The 15,856-nt window shown below is 55.0% G+C and overlaps 1 protein-coding gene across 1 annotated transcript in view; it reads right to left on the bottom strand.

The window, feature by feature from the left end:
- Positions 1 to 15,856, bottom strand: part of Tsnare1 (t-SNARE domain containing 1) — a 117,722-nt gene that overhangs the window by 59,556 nt on the left and 42,310 nt on the right. Inside the window, 4 exon segments of the mRNA XM_047562230.1 lie at positions 579 to 1,085; positions 2,319 to 2,342; positions 2,345 to 2,467; positions 9,986 to 10,130. Of these exon segments, the coding sequence (XP_047418186.1) occupies positions 579 to 1,085; positions 2,319 to 2,342; positions 2,345 to 2,467; positions 9,986 to 10,073 (742 nt within the window). The 5' untranslated portion in view covers positions 10,074 to 10,130.

The following is a 15,856-nucleotide window of genomic DNA, read 5'->3' as shown; positions in this document are numbered from 1 at the left end:
AACAAGTAAATAAATAGAAACAGTTACAGAGCAGCATATTTCACACCGCAGCTCTGAAACCAGGTCACTGAACCAACTTAGTAAGTTCAAGGAGCATTTTTTTTTTTTTTTTTAATGAATAGGACAGGAGAAGACAGGAAAATATTCCACACAAAGTGTTGCTCAGGTAAGCAAGCCCTGCTGTGAAATGCCTACAACTCAGTGGTGTGAGCTGATTTTCTGTCTACCATCATGTCTAGGAGACTGCTGGGGTGACCAGGAGAAGGGAGCTCCACTCACTTGTCCCTGCACTCGGCATGGCTCCAGGACAGGGCCAGGGCAAGCCCTGGCAGGAACTAGGCGGGCAGCCACGACTCACTTCCAAAGCACCCTTGGCACATTAACGGCGTCTGCGAATCAGGCGCAGAAGCATAAGTGAAAGAGGGAGTGGGGCAGAGCAAATGTACGAGACACTCTGAATGACAACAGTGGGGACAGAGGAGAACAAGGACAGGAGAGGAGGCCACATGGAGGAGGTGCAGCCACCGTCCCTCTGGCCAGAGCAGAGGTCTGGAGGGTGAGCTGGCCCAGGAACTCACCTTTGGGCAGCTCGAGGCCAATGCCCTCCGTGGGCAGGGTTGGGCAGGAGAAGGTCTTGGCCACTGCCTGCTCCACAGGCGTGAGGGCCAGGGCCTTTGGCTTGCCAGAGGCAGGGCCAGGCGCAGGGGCAGCCTTCTGGAGGTCACCGAGCTTGCGCCGCACAACAGCGCGTAGGTCCCGCCACTTGTGCTTCAAGTCCACGACATCGCGGCGGCAGTAGCCCAGCGCGTTCACAGCTTGCAGGATGCGGCTCCACACACGGTACCTGCGGGTGAGCTCGGCCTTCAGCAGGCCGGTGCCAAACAGCAGCTGGTGGTGCTTGCTGACCTTGGACACCAGCACCTCGGTCTCCTGTGGGCAGAAGTTGGGCTTCCTCTTCTTGGCCCGGATGGCACTGGGTCCTGCAATCCGGCCGTGAGGCCCAGCAGCACAATGCTTCCTTGGACCGGTAGCAGGTGGAGAGGTGGGCTCCAACATCTGGCTGCCTTCCGAGGCAACGCCTGGTCCTGGAAAGGCACCAAAAGCGGTGTTTAAGGCCTTGGGCCTCATGGAGGCGGCAGCTCCAGCAGACTTGCTAGGGCACCGCCTCCTTGCTTCTGCTTCAGGACACAGCTGCCTGCTCCTGGCCACCACCCCTCCCGGCTGGGCATCCAGAGACCTGGGTTTGAGTCACAGAGCCCTATTTCCACTGGCCTGCCTGCCTTCTGTAGCCACCATCAAGGCAAATAGGCAGGGACAACCACCCTTGGGTCCTGTCCATCCATCTTCCATTCTCAGGCCCAGAGAGAAGGTGCTCTGGGGCCAGGGCTGCAGCTGGGGTTACCCCTACGACAACCCTGGCCTGGGAAGAGCCCTCGTCAGCTGATAAGCCAGAGTGCTACTCATACCCGGCTGCCTGCCAAAGCATGGCCCCACGAGCCTGGTGGGCACTGGCCTGGCCTCCATTCCCACACTCGAGCAATGACAGCAGCTGGAGAGAGCCTGGTCCACAGCACAGCTCCTCTGCCACCCAGCGCACCACAGTCCTCCCACCCCAGCACACAGGAGCCCCCAACAGGCCAGCAAACAGCACCGAAGTCTCCCTGTCTTCCCCTGCACACAAGCTTTGTCACCAGGCTGTGGCTTCCTGGAGGCAGGGGCCAGGTCTGCTGCCAGAAAAACAGCTGTGTAGGAGCAAGGGGTGAACTTCCCACTGGTAGGGACAGAGTCCCCAAGGCTAGAAGACTTCCTGGGACAGCAAGGGCAAACCTAAGCCCCCTGGAGAGAAGCATGCAAGACCAATAGCTCTGCCCACCTGCCCCCAGCCAGTTCCCCTAGAAGCACCAAGAAGAGGCTTCTCTGGCAGGAAGGAAGCCCAGCCAGGCCCTTCTGCAGAGGTACCTTCCCTGTGCCTGCTCCATCACACACCAAGGACCCAGACTCTACCCCAGTCCACTCCAGAGGGACAGCCCGAGCTCAGGGCAGAGGGTCCATGTCTGCTGGTCCAGGCTTCTGGGCATGAGTACACCTTTCTTAGTCCTGCTGCACCAGGTCTTGTCCCCAGCTACAGGGCCCAACAGCCCTGGCCACCAGTCCAGGCTTCCCTGCCTGGCCCTGCCATGGCATCTGCTGTCCTCAGGAGGACAGGCCATTGGGGATGAGGACAAGAGAGGCCTCAGCTCTGCTCCAGCTCCCTCCCAACAGCTGACGCTGCCCTGGATGGTCTCCTAGACTCCAAGGCCCCTGAGTCCCAGAAGTACCTCGCTTCCTGGCCCCTGGTCTCTGGGTGCGCCTGCCAGTCCCAGATCACCTTCCCCATCTGTCCCTGCATGGGCCTCCTGTGTACAGCTCTCTGGCGACAAGAAGGGGAAATGGCAGATTCCATACTTGGTCCAACCTCTAATGCACTCTATGGACAACAAGGGACAATCATCATTACTCCCAACCCATTCCCCATTCACACAAGAGGCTTAGATACTGCTGGTGTTGGCACTGCCAGGCCCAGGTGAAGACACGCTGGGCCCAGGAAGATGGCGAGAGCTGTCCCCACCTCCTCCAGAAGCCCTCCCTAACTGCTGGGCCTCCCCACCCAATGACCCCACTGCTAAATGCCAGGACCAAGTTCAGAACTTCAGGTGTTCTGAATTTTTCTCAGAACCTTACATTTTTCTCTTCTGAAAAGTGACCCCAAACTAAGACAAAGTCCCTAGATTGGGACCCTCAGGTATGGCCCATAGATGAAGCTCAAAAGTAAAGAATAAGGTTTTAATGTTACATAAAGCAATCAAAATCACCCTGATACCCAAGCACTGGCACTGTGAAATTACATCCTGTTTCACGAGCACATGGGTCATGGCACGCAGGAAGTGAGAAAACGAGCACCCCACGCAGGCTGAGGGCCACAGGGCACCTCCACCGCAGCTCCCGGCAGAGATGGCCTCTTAACTCTCCATAATGATTTTCGTTTATTCAAAAGACATTCCTGGACACATTCACTGGAACATGTGGGTCCTCAGGGGCTCCTCATAACAATATTTACCCTCTCTGGTACCAAGATGTGCCTTTCAGTCCACAGCACTCAGAGCTGAAGGTAGGCAGTATGTGCCAGGCCCAGGCCACCAAGTTGAGAGACTGTGCCTGTCCACAGCCTGCTCTATCTGGGGACGTGCCCTGTGAGACACGAGTTTCTTAAAAAGCCACACCCCAGCAAGTGTCCAGTACAGCTGGCTTAGGGGTTCTTTCTGACCTCATCGGTGGCCTCTGCAAACTCTCGGAGTCATGGCCACCCTGGTCCCTCTCTGTGCTGAGCTCCAGAAGCAGCAGCTCCTGAAGGAGGTCCTAGTGCAAAACCTCAGGACCTCAGAAAAACATGTATGTTTGCATCTCCCCGCAGGGATGCAGAGAGATGCATTCTCAGCTTGGCATCCCTCCAGGGGATCTGCAATCTGGCACAACAGAGAAGTAAGTGCTGCCCAAAGACTCCCTGGCCACCTCGTCCATCCCCCTGCCTACAGGCAGCACTGCCCCTAACTACTTACTCCCAGTCTTACAGACTCTGGGAGGGGACCTATGCCCCCTGGCTTACTGTCCAGAAATGACCCCCACATACTCCAGTTCCAACCCTTGAGGTAAGGAGACCAGCCAGGAGGGGAGAGAGCGGGAAGGGTGCAGTCTGGCTGATGTGGGGGTGGAAGTTCCCACAGGACAAAGAACTGCGCCAGGTGAACTCAGAGAGTCAGAGCAGACACTCTGGAGCACCTGGGGAGAGCGTCTCAGATGCAGCCTTGGCTAATCACGGGCAAGGGAGATGGCTTGGCCTATGCCTAGTGTCTGAGAACCTGCAGGGCTCCCTCCCTGGGGACCCACCCACACTCTCCTTGCAGGAGATGCGATCTCCAGGCCCAAAACCCCACCCAGCAGTCACTGCCCAGCACGATGGAGCCTAGGAGGAGATACAGACGCTCAGTGACTGGGGCCACCATTAACCACCTCACCATGCCTGCACCTGCTGACCCGGAGCCAGGCTGCACAGCCCATTGCCTCAAAGGCTCCCCAGACACCCTTGAAAGGGCTGGTCTACTCTGCCCACCTGAATCACACAAACCTTGACCTTGGGGGTGGACAAGTCTGGGACATTTATTGTTTTAGAATAAAATAATACAAATTACAGAAAAAAAATTAAATGCCAACAATTATGACTGTAAAAATAAAGATTATTTGCAAGCAAGATATCCCCAGATAAATGTTAACCTGGGGTTGGGGAAAAGTGTTTCATAAAATTAAAATACTGTATCTGTGGCTATGCTTCTTTTATTTACCACATTTGTCATTAATCATGACATGCAGCAAATCACCCAAGTTCCTTCAACACTGTGATTCATTTTAATTCATTTTTTTGGTACTAAGAATTGAACCCTCTATCACTAAGCTACATCCCCACCCTTTCTACTTTTAATTTTGAACTTGCAACCCTCCTGCCTTAGCTCCCGAGTGGCTGGTTCACACAGGCTATGCAGGCACCAGCTGCACTGTGATTTTAACGCGAGTTTCAAATTCTGTTATGAACTGCCACTTATTGGACCACTTCCCCAATGCTGGACTCTTAGTCTTTCTGGATTTGCACTCTAAATCATGCTCTCTGCCCGTATCACTCACTGTTCACCAAGACAAGGTCCAAGAAGAGGTTGAGAGGGGATATTGCCTATGCCCCAAAACTGACTGCTCTGGGACCAGGACAGTTCAATGGGGAGACAGCCCTAAGGCTGCATAGGTACAGATGGGGCAGCAAATGCAGCTGTCCTCTCTCTGCAGGCATGTCCCTCCCCAGCTGTCTCTGTCTCCGTGCTGTCCTGCCTGGAAGTCCCTAGAGCCTCTATGGCCAGGTCCCACCGAAGCTTTCACAGGCCACCTCACCACAGGGGAGTACACAAAGGAGTAAGCCAAGACCCCAGCAGCACCCCGACAAGGCCCCAGTGTGAAAAGTCCCAACACCTCAGGACAACACCAGCCCTTCTCTGATGGAAATGAAATTGCACCAGAAATCACTTTTAAAAGGACAAGAAAAAAATACATATGCTTGGACATTATTAAATCTATTTGTGATTGATTGCTGGGTCAAAGAAATAATGGAAATTAGAAAATATTTAGAACTGAACAAAGTTTTAAAATATATTTTTAAATGTGTGGTAGTCAACAAAGTAGTAACTCTTTAGAAATTTATCATTTTAGATATTTTTACTAGGAAAGAATAAAAACTGGGTATTGACTATGAAGATAAACATCCAATCTCCAAGTCCAAAAAAATAAAATGGCATCAATTTGCAAAAAGGGGAGGAAAATAAAGAAAACATGAGCAAAAATCAATCAAATTTTAAAGCTAAACTGTAGCAGAAAGATGAAGAAAAGTCAGAAGTCATCCCACATAGAGACTTATAAAATTGCTCCTTCCCTGTCAACACCGATTTCCCAAAGAGGAGGAACAGGAAGGCGAACACAGGCTGCCAGGAGTGAAGGGGACATCACCTGGACACTGACAACCTGAGTGAAACCAGGGCCACGGGCCACCGCATGCCTCCTGGGGCCCTGGCCGCACAGGAAGTGCCTCACTCACCCTGGCGGCCCAGGGCAGGCTGACTGTCCTCCCACCTCTGACTGGGCTAGGCCCAGAGCTGGCTGTTCACTGTCCACTCTCGTGCCCACTGCAGGGTGCTGTCCACATGGCGCCTGGCCAGGACAGGCTGTGTGCACATTCCATGTCAATAAACTGGAACATCTGGCTGAAGCAGATACTTTTATAGAAAAAAGCCACTTAACAAAACGACCCAAGGAGAAACAAAAACCCAAACAGATTTCTCCTACAGGGAACTTAACGGGAAGTCAGAACTCCTTCTATAAGCAAAAACAATCTCGCAGCAAAATTCCAGAAACACACAGCCCTGTGCTCCCACAGATTCACAGGAGTACATGATGGCTGAGGCTCAAGATGGTTCAGCCTGACTTTTCACTGTGATAGTGGGAAAGCACCAGGCATTCAGGAGAAACCAGACTTCAAGTTTTGGACTGCGACCTTTTTCCAGGCTGGTGACACATGGTGCAGTGCTGGGCAGGTCCATGATCACCAGGGAAACTACCACAACTCCAAAGGGTGCTGTGCTGCAAGAACCTTCCGGACACTGCACCTTGTGGCTTTGCCACCCTCATGTCTGCAAAACACCAGTCACCTTTCGTCTGGACTCGAGGCTTCATTCAGACGCCCTTTTTGTGAGGCTGTTTCCTCCCAGCTGTGGGCACTGCAGGGTGCTGAGCACCCTCCAGGAGGCACACACACCAGCACACTCATGCTCCCGTGGCTCGCAGAGGCGGGACCTTCGAAAGTCAGGGCGCCATCTGCAGTCACCCTTTCCATCCAGCCTCAGAACGAGGCTCCAGCTGCTCGGGAAGGGAAGAAAAACAGGATGGAGCCAGGGACAGGAAAAGACAATGACGTCATCTCACAGGAAACTGAGGCAGTGCCACCGACAAATCATTGCCACTATTAAGAAGAGTTTAGCAAAGCAGCTGTGTGCAGGACAGTGGGCAGAGGTGACTCCACGGTCACTCCACAGCAGAGGTCTGCTCCCTACAGCAAGTAAACCTCGAGGCAAAAGAAATCCAGATGGAGGCACCCAGGCGATCTCGGACTCAGAAGGCACGTGGACATGTGGGTTTCCTGTTCACACGAGCAGCCATGAAAACTCAATGACCCAGCTTCGTGGCTGAGACACGGTACAGTGATGGAGCTCTGTCACTAGAGACACACTGAGATGCTCACAGCCAGGTGACCAGAAGCCTGATTCATGAGAGTTCAGGAGGGTACAGACAAGCTCAGCCGGCCAGGTGTGGGTGGCAGCAACGGAGGACACAAAGGGCTGCCCTGGGGGTCAATACATCAATGTCTACTTTTGTGTGTTGAAAGACTCCATGTTCAGAAAGCCAAAAGAGCAAACCATTTAAAAATTAAATAAAATCTCTGGACTCTGCTTTTTAAAATGATAATTGTGTATGTATATCAGTAAGAAACGTTTGGAAAAGTGTTACACTCAGAAGAATATCACCGAAAATAGCAGCAAAAATGTTGTTGTCCTTATCCTGTTGAAACAAATTTAAGATATGTAAAACCCTCATGGAGAAAATGATGAGACTTTATTGAAAGACACGAAAGAAGACTGAGCACATTCAGAGATGCCATGCCGTGGGCTCAAGGCAGAACACGGTACAGGTTCCTGCCTTCAGCTGGCAGAAGCAGAGCAAGCCAGTCAAACTTCAACGGTGTGACAACAACAGAAAGCCGAAAATACCCAAGGCACTTCTGTAGTGAAATAAGATTCACTGGAATTCAGTGGAAATAAGATTGCCCTGGAAAACACAAAGAATTACAAGAAAGCTGCAGAAATCAAGATGAATTTAACACCAGAATAGAAAACTGACCAAGAGACCCCAAGGGAAGCTGGCTCCCACAGGCAGTGCTGAAGGTCTGTAGAAAAGGGCCCAGGACACAGTCTGGACTATCTGCTGCTCAAATTGTGTAAAGTGACATTAGAGTCCCCCGCCCTGCTCATGCTACCTCACACCATCAACAAAATCACCTTCGTGGAGGACGTAGAGGCCTAGCATCCTCCTGGGCTGGGATTCGCTAAACCCAAAGCCAGGAGGATGAGGCTGAAGAGCCCTAGAGGGAATTCCTGTCCACGGCAGGCGCAGGCCAGGAGCAGGCATGGTCCATGAGGGCGACCACAGCACATCAGACGCCGGCTTCCTTCCCAGACACAGAGGAAATCGAGAAGAATAAGACAAACCCAGAGGACAACAAGAGCAGTGAACCGCAAGGACTCAGTGCCCAGTAAACATGAAAAGGTCACCCACCCAAGTTCAGAGGAACGTGAGCTCAGGCCAGAAGAGACCGTTTCACACCCCAGGTTGGCAGAAGTCCCTGTTCAACACCATTTGGGGCTGACAAAGACATGGACTAGAGCCTGAGGAACAGGTGGATGGCAGGAGGAGGAGGAGAGCAGCACTGCCCCCCTTGTCCCACCCAGGAGACTCTGGACACTGCCTGTGCTGGCATGGAAAGAAAGGCAGCCCAGGCAGCCCAGGCAGCCCAGGCGTGGAGCAGGCAGAAATGCCACAGCGTACCCGCAAAGCCGAATCAGAGCAGCAGGGAGAAGGAGCACCCAGAAGACACGGGCCGGGCCTCTGCCCCCGGGAGCAAAACAGAGAAGCGGCAAGTCCCAGAACAACACAAATCCCACTTGAGGAAGCCCAAAGCCACATCGAACCCAGCACTAGGGACACAAAGACAGCAGAGTAGAGCTGAGAAGGAAAAAGAAGCAACACACACAGAACTCGGGCCCAGAGGGAAGGAGAAAGGCTGGAAGGGCAGCGTGCTGATCCAGACCAGGATCTATGAATTCTGCACGCTGAACCACGTGCGACCACCACACACACGACCCTGAGAACACACTGCAAACCTCAGGTCCCCAGAGTGGCTAGCCCTGCACCCTGCTGAAGCCCCTGACGGCTGCCCTACCCCCACGGAAGGATGAGTGTGACCGAACACTGGTCCTGCTGCCTTTCCAATCACATCTCCCAACTGCCACCGCCTCCCAGTCTCCTGCTGATGGCCCACAGACAGTCCCCATTCCAAGGCCCCCTCACCCAGCCTTTGTCTCTTCACGTGATTCATGGCACCCACATGAGGTGCTCCAGAAACTCTCCCAGGCAAATGTGACCCCTAAGGCATGGGGGCTCACCTGCTTCCTCCACCCCACGCCCCCAGCACCTAGAACACCGCTTGGCAGACAGCACCCAGCAGTGGAGAAGAGGAGACTGTACAGCAGCCATTCTGTGGGAAGAGGAGGGCGGTCCCGCGTGGAGGCAGCGCCATGAGGAAGTGAGGCAGCCAACTCTGAGGAGGTCTGGACCCGTGTCCTTCCTGCCACCTCCAGGTCCCATCACGGGTGAGGCAGACACCAGCCACCTTCTTTGTTAGAGAGGTGCAGGGATAAAAGTAAATGACAAGCCCAGGTGGTGGCCCATGCCCGGCCTCCTCCTCTAAACAGGCAGCCCTGGGGAACGGAGCCCTGGCCAGGAGTCTGGAGGGCTGCAGGGAACGGATTCCCATGGCTCCCAGAGGAGCCCCCGCAAAGTTCAATGGAGTTAGGACCAACACACAGTGGCCTCGCAGCAGCTGCTCGGCTGCACCTGAGGCCTGGCCCAGAGCAGGGAGAGGCGAGCAGAGAGCTCCGGGACCCCAAATTCAACATCTTTCCCCACCCCAAGACGGCAGCTCACAGTCTCCCCTGAATCAGAGGCTGCAGCCAGAGGAGAGCACTGGAGCCAGGGCACGGCCTGACAGTGGGGGCCAGGGGTGCCTCACAGGTCCGACACGGAGCCCAAGCTCTACAGGGAGCCGAACAGGGAGGATGGCCCGAAGCGGGGCCAGGCGGCAGGGGACGGGGGCACAAAGCTCAGTGACACACGCAGGCAGGGCTCTGGCACTCAGAGGTCTGGCCCACAGCAGCTCACAGCCCCAGGGAGTCGTCATCACACTGAGGGCTCAGCTTCCTCCTCTGCGTGCCACACAAAGTGTCACCTGCTGCACAGCAGCATCAGGAAGGCTGGACAACATCACTCATGCACTCGGCCACAACCAGACACCCCAAGCACCACAATGGCTCAGCGCTGAGCACCAGCTCCATGCCCCACAGGAATGCTCACAGCTCAGCTGCCCCACACAGGACAGCCCTCAATCTGAATGCTCCTGGGTCCGAGCTCAGCAGCCACAGCAGACTCCAATCATGGGCCACACTTCCAGGGTAACATGACGTGGAGAAGATCTGCTCATTGCCATCCCCCCACACCCACGCTAGGTTTTCTGCTGTGTTTTTACCTAGGGGCTGACAGCCTTGTCTTGAGGGTCCCCCAAAAGGTCCATGGCTCCCCAGGCCACCTCCACTGGTGATGGATCCATAGGACATCTTCTTACAGCGAGAAGGGCAGGCAGCCTCCTCGCTGAGCTGGAAGAAACACAAAAACTGGGGAGGGGAGGAAGGAGAAGAGAAGGGGTTAAAACTCAGATCCAAGGTGGACAGGGGACTCATGCCCATCCTGGCCCGATGCACCAGGCTCCTCTGTGTCTGGTCCCAACACAACCCTGAGTTTCATGGTAGCCTCAAGTTAGTGACTCCACCAAGCCCCTTCTAGGCAGCCACTTACTCCAAAAAAACATGGCCCTGAAGAAGCCACCCTGAGTGCCCCATGCAGGACCCCAAAGGGGGCAAAATGATGGAAGTCAAATGGGAGCCCTTCCCTTACACCCAATCCACCCAGTTTCTGGGTGGTTGGCTTCCCCCTGGATCCCCACATGGATTGGTGCTGCCCAGGAGCTAAGACCACCTGCCACATCTCTGCCTCCAGCACTGTCCTCCCGCGCTGCCTTTGATGGACGGCAGAGCAGGGGTCAGGTTCTAGGGGGATCTGACCAGTCATTTATTACCTGTGCAGCTTCCTCTTCTGTAGAATGAGGGGAATGAAACTACCTACCCGCTAGGTTTATTAGGAGCAACGGACACACGTGAAGTGCTCAGAGCACTCTGCACTCAACTCCACATGATGCTTAGCACCTGCCCCCCAAACCAAACAAGGACCAGGGGCAGTGGGGTAGTCTCTAGCTGGACCCAGCCAGAGCAGCACCTCCATGTTCCCAGACCCTCAGCATGGTCCCTGTGCATGCATCCCCATGGAACGTCCTCCGATCATCCAGATTGCAACGTCATCTTTCTCTGAGCCTATAGTCTGGCCAGTCTCAGTTCTAAAGCCCCTACAGCAACTACTCCACAAACCCACGCAAAACCTGCAGAAGAGATGGGCTTGGGAGCAAAGGGAGCTAGATGCACAGAGGACAGAAGCAGGCCTGAGTTCCAGGGCCTGAGGAAAGCCAGCATGACCCTGCAGCCCCCGAGGACCCCAGCCTATCTCCTGTGCACAGTCACACCACAGGCCACCGGAACAAGGTGGCAGTAGGGGCTCCAAGCATTCTGGTCTCAGGCCCTCAGACACTGCTAAGAATCACTGAGGCCCTTGAAGAGCTTTATGTGGATTTTATCCATAGATATTTACTCCATTCGAAATTAAAACAGACTTTTCAGTTGTTTGTTGATTTATTTTGAAATAACATTGATTAACCAATTACTGCTAACCTAAATATTCTGATGGAAAATAACTACAGTTTTCAAAGCACAACACCTCAGTGAGAGCAGAGGCACTACCCTGTGCCTGTGTCAATCTCCAGGCAGGCTCAGCCAGTGCACCTGCTTCTGGGGCAAGCTGTGTTCTCGCACGAATTTGGCCCCTGGATATAAAGAAATCCAGCTATGCAGGAGATACAGTTGGCAGAGGGAGGAGTTGGACCCAGTCCCTGCAGGCCCCAGGGAACTCTGGGAACCCACCCAAGGTCACCACTGCCGTGTGCCCTGTGGGCAGGAGCAGGGGCTCAGGGACTGGCTCAGGGGAGAGAGGATGTGGAGGTCTCCTGGCCTGGAGGGGCTCTGTGCATGATCAGGGTGTGTGAGGCAGTCCTCAGCCCAGGAAGCAGAGGGCTCCACAGCAGGGCCTCGGGAGGGGACCTAGGTGGGGACAACCAGGACGCATGGGGACACAACTTGGAGAGAGAAACTTCAGAGAAGAGAACCAGGAAAGCTGACAGTAACTGACAGCACTCACATGGCACAGAACAAATGCTCATCAGCATCCACCACCTTCACAGGCTCCTCAAGCCTGTGAGATGGGCAAGGTCACCTCTGCCTTGCAGGTGTGGAAATGAAGGCCCAGACACGTGGGATAACTTGACCAAGGTCACACAGCTGATAACCGGAGGAGACAGGCTTCAGGTCCAGGCAGTCTGGCACCAGTGCCCAGACACTACTGCACTGCCCCACAGGAAGGAGCCCAGATAACAAAGCCCTGGTATTCCCAGAGACCTGAGGACTTGAAGACACGCTTCATCAAAACCAGTGGTCATCTAGGAGGCCAGCTTGGACTTCCTGACCCAGAGGAAAGGAAGGGGAACCAGAGCTGCAGTCAGAGAAAATGGGCAACCCACTGACCATGCCCCATAGAAGGTTCTGGAGAGACTTCTGCAGGAAGATGAAACAATGAACTATTGATGTGAAGAAACTTGAGACTGAGAATTAGAAGAGAGATTTGGGTTAAGTCCCTGAGAAGTACATAAAACACAAAGCACACAAGGCAATCCTGAACCCCAGGGAAACCAGAAAGTCAGGCAGGAGATGAGAAGTAATATATGCATATGCATGAATGTGCTGTGGATGCTACATGGTACATGTGCAGGTGTGTGCACGTCCTGTGTGTGCCTGTGTAGACACATGGCGCGTGAGTGCCTGAGGGGGGCGGTGTGTGCATGCGTGTGACTTGTGTGGAAAGAGACTTCAATCTCCACATCTTGCAAGTTAATATAAAGCCTAAATGGTTAAAAAAAAAAAAATCAAGTAGCAATGCAGCATTTAGAGAAAAGATAAACATCAAAAGATTACACTCTGAGAATTAGGCGTACTTGGCTCTGGGGAGGGCAGAAGAGGAGCACTAGGGATTGCTGCTTTTCTTAATTAATCTTGTAGAACTCATTTATTCTCTAAACTATGTGCATGTATAACCTCAGAGTACTAAAGACTACTTTGTAGGATTCAATGAAACGTCATGCAGACCAATCTGCCTGGAAAAGTGGAGGGCTGCTGGGGGCTCCCTCAGCAGAGAGGAGCCGGGCAGACCCAATGCTGTCCACAGGCCTGTGAGAGATGCCGCTGTGCCAGGCAGACCATCCCACAGCATATTCTGCACGTCCACCTGCTCCAGGCCCTGCTCCAGGCCCCGTGGCGGTATGTGTAAGGCAGGCCTGCCCTGGCCCAGGAGCACACGTGGCGGGCACCAGCCCCATAAGCGGAGAGCCTGGGGAGTAGCCCCAGACAGGGAAGTCCAACAGCTCAGGGGGTTCTGAGTGCCAGGGGCATGGCTCGCCTGTGAAAGCACTGGGACACACCCAAGAAGGGCAGAGATGTTCCAGCAGGGGAGGACATGAGGAGGGCTGGGTGGGGGGTGGAGGCTCCCTTGCTGCTGCAGGACCAAGAACTGACTGCTGAGGGGACTTGAGGGGGCTGCAGCTGTAGCTGAGCCAGGAGGGGCAGAGCAATGGAGCTAGGAGAGGGCTGGCAGAACCCAGGAAGGAAGGAGGACAAGCCCCAGTTCTGGCTGAGAAAGCACGTGGGCAATGCTGTCCTTCCCACTCCAGAGAAGGAAGGGCAGCTGTTTATGCAAGAAGGACCCCAAGGAGCTCAGAAGGTGACAAGTGGCTAAAGCCCTGGGTGAGCTGGACAGAGTGGGAGTCAGCTATGTTAAGTCCTAAGGAGACATCTGGGAAGAGAAGCCACCATGGAAAGAGAAGAGCCCCAGATGGTCAACACAGGAGGACTGGGCAAGGTCGGTGGGGAGGAGAGGCCCAGAATGTCTTGTGAGGGTGCAGTCACCAGGAGCTGCTGCCAAGGGCCGAGGGCTCTGCTGAATTTCATAGAAATCTTGACAAGGACCACAGAGAGGTGGGAGGCCTTAGAGGGAGGCAGGAAGGGATTCAGGCATGATGGGCACAGCTACATCAGAGCTCAGTCCCCCTAGCATGACTGCAAAGGGACAGCAGGGAAGGGGCTGAGCAGCCCGAGCACCAGGACGTGCCAGGAGCAAGAGAAGCTCAGGGCACGGGCAGGCCGTGACGGCAGTCCAGCCCTCGCCTAGCGCGCAAGCTCATTCTGCTGTGTGAGGGAAGGTGTCGACACCTCTGCGCCTGCTCGGCCCAGCCTGCTAGCAGAAGCACAGCGAGCTGCAGCAGCCCAGGGAGGCTGGCCTGAGTACACAAAATGCCATGCGTGTCCTCTGCCTCCTGGCCGGGACCTTGGGTCCAGGTGAAACCTAGAGTCCAACAGGCACATGTCCCATTCTGAGAGACAAGAGCCCATGGGATACTCAGCTGTGACCAACCCAAACTGGGGGTTTGACACCTCCAGTCTCCAGCATCCAACCCTCCCCCCAGCCCCCAGAACCAACAGGATAATCTAGGGGCACAGTTTTGACTGGCCCAGGAAGCGCAGCCAACCCACAGTCCAGCACCCACCAGGCAGGCACCTGTGCTTCAGGAAGCTGGCCACGCCTCAGCTCATGCCGTGCCCTAGTCCTGCCATCTGGGAATCCTACCCACCCATGCCCAGGCTGCCCCCTAGCTCAGTGCCTCCACCCAGGCTGTGCCCTTGACTTTCCCCTGCAGTTTCTGCCCATCAACCCCTCAGTCAGTTCCTGCCCCAGCTTCTCAACCAAGCCATCCCGCAGGCCAGCCAGGTGCTCCATCCACTTCCTGCCACACCTGACCTCAGAGCCCCATGCTGACCCCTCAACAGCCTGAGCATCTCTGTTCTCTACAAAACGCACATTCTGCTTGGCAGGACACTGCCTACTGCCCTTCCTGTGGGGCCCGGCACCCTCAGAAGCCATCCTTGCCCAGCCCCAATGCAGTCCCCGCCTGTTGTGACAATCGGCCAAACCCAGCAGGCCAAGCCCCAAGACACCAGGGCCCAGAGCAAGGGAGCCTCCAGGATCTGCCCCTGGCCTTTTACTGAGGGGCAGAACAGGAGGCTTGGCCCTCAGCAGGGACAGAACAATGACCTCAGGAACTGGGCAATGCTCACGTCACTGAGCATCCCTGTGACTCTGAGGCTGGCACTCACAGGGGTCTCATGTACACAGCAACCAGGGAGGCCACAGGAGATGACATGACTGGTTCCAGGCCTCACAGGTAGAAGCTGGAGGGCAAACCCAGAGGCTGCCCGCCTCACCTGCACCCTGCCTTGCTCATGTGAGTGACTTTAATCCTCGAGGCTCCCTGCAGTACTAAATATAACTCCATTTAAAAAAGAGGAAACCAGGCTCAACCTGCCCAAGATCACTCATGAGGGGCCAAGGCAGAGTTTGGAACATGCCAGAAGGCAGTCAGATTCTCACTGCAGCACACAGCTCCTGTTCCAGCTAGACTGTGCTGCCCACAACACCAGCCACGTAAAAGGCAGGCAATGCCTCACGTTTGCAAGTTTGAGAAGGACTTTACCCAAGACTCAAGAGCCTCCAGGAGTGCAGGGGCACTGCAGGGCACAGCCACAGGGACCAGGTAGCTGTGGGTGGGGCAAGGCAGTCAGGGCTCCAGGCTGGCCGGCATGGCTCTTTGCACAGCGCTGTGACTCGATGGGTGGCTAGGGTGCTATGAGTTAAGGACACTGGGATGCATCAGAGGCTTCCAGGAGGCGGCAGGCCAGGACACAGCGAGGATCCAGCAAGAGCCGGCATTCAGAGGAAGGCAGGGCTGGGCAGCAGGAGGAAGGGCTAGAAGGACAGGACGAGGACAGGCAAGGCCTGGGGGTCTGAGAGATCTAGGGATCTGCGCCTCCCTGGGGCACGGGGAGGGCACAGTGGGCAGTGGTGAGCCAGAGGAGGAGAGAGGGAGGGAGGGCTGGAAGAAGGCTGCAGAGGCCCAAACAGGCGGAAGCTGGCAGCAGGGCCAGGCCGGAGGGGTGGGCGGAAGCTGCCAGGCTGCTGTACCCAAGAATGGCCCCAAACCCAGGGCTGCCTCACTAAGGTTGAACAGAGGCCACAGAGACTGCCCACTTGTTCCTGAAGAGACCTCCTACCACGCTGCTTCCGTGATCACCCG

The sequence above is a fragment of the Sciurus carolinensis genome, chromosome 1, assembly GCF_902686445.1.
Source record: "Sciurus carolinensis chromosome 1, mSciCar1.2, whole genome shotgun sequence".
Classification (NCBI taxonomy): Eukaryota; Metazoa; Chordata; class Mammalia; order Rodentia; family Sciuridae; genus Sciurus; species Sciurus carolinensis.
The sequence above is the reverse complement of the archived record's forward strand: the minus strand, read 5'-3'. Positions and strand labels throughout refer to the sequence as shown.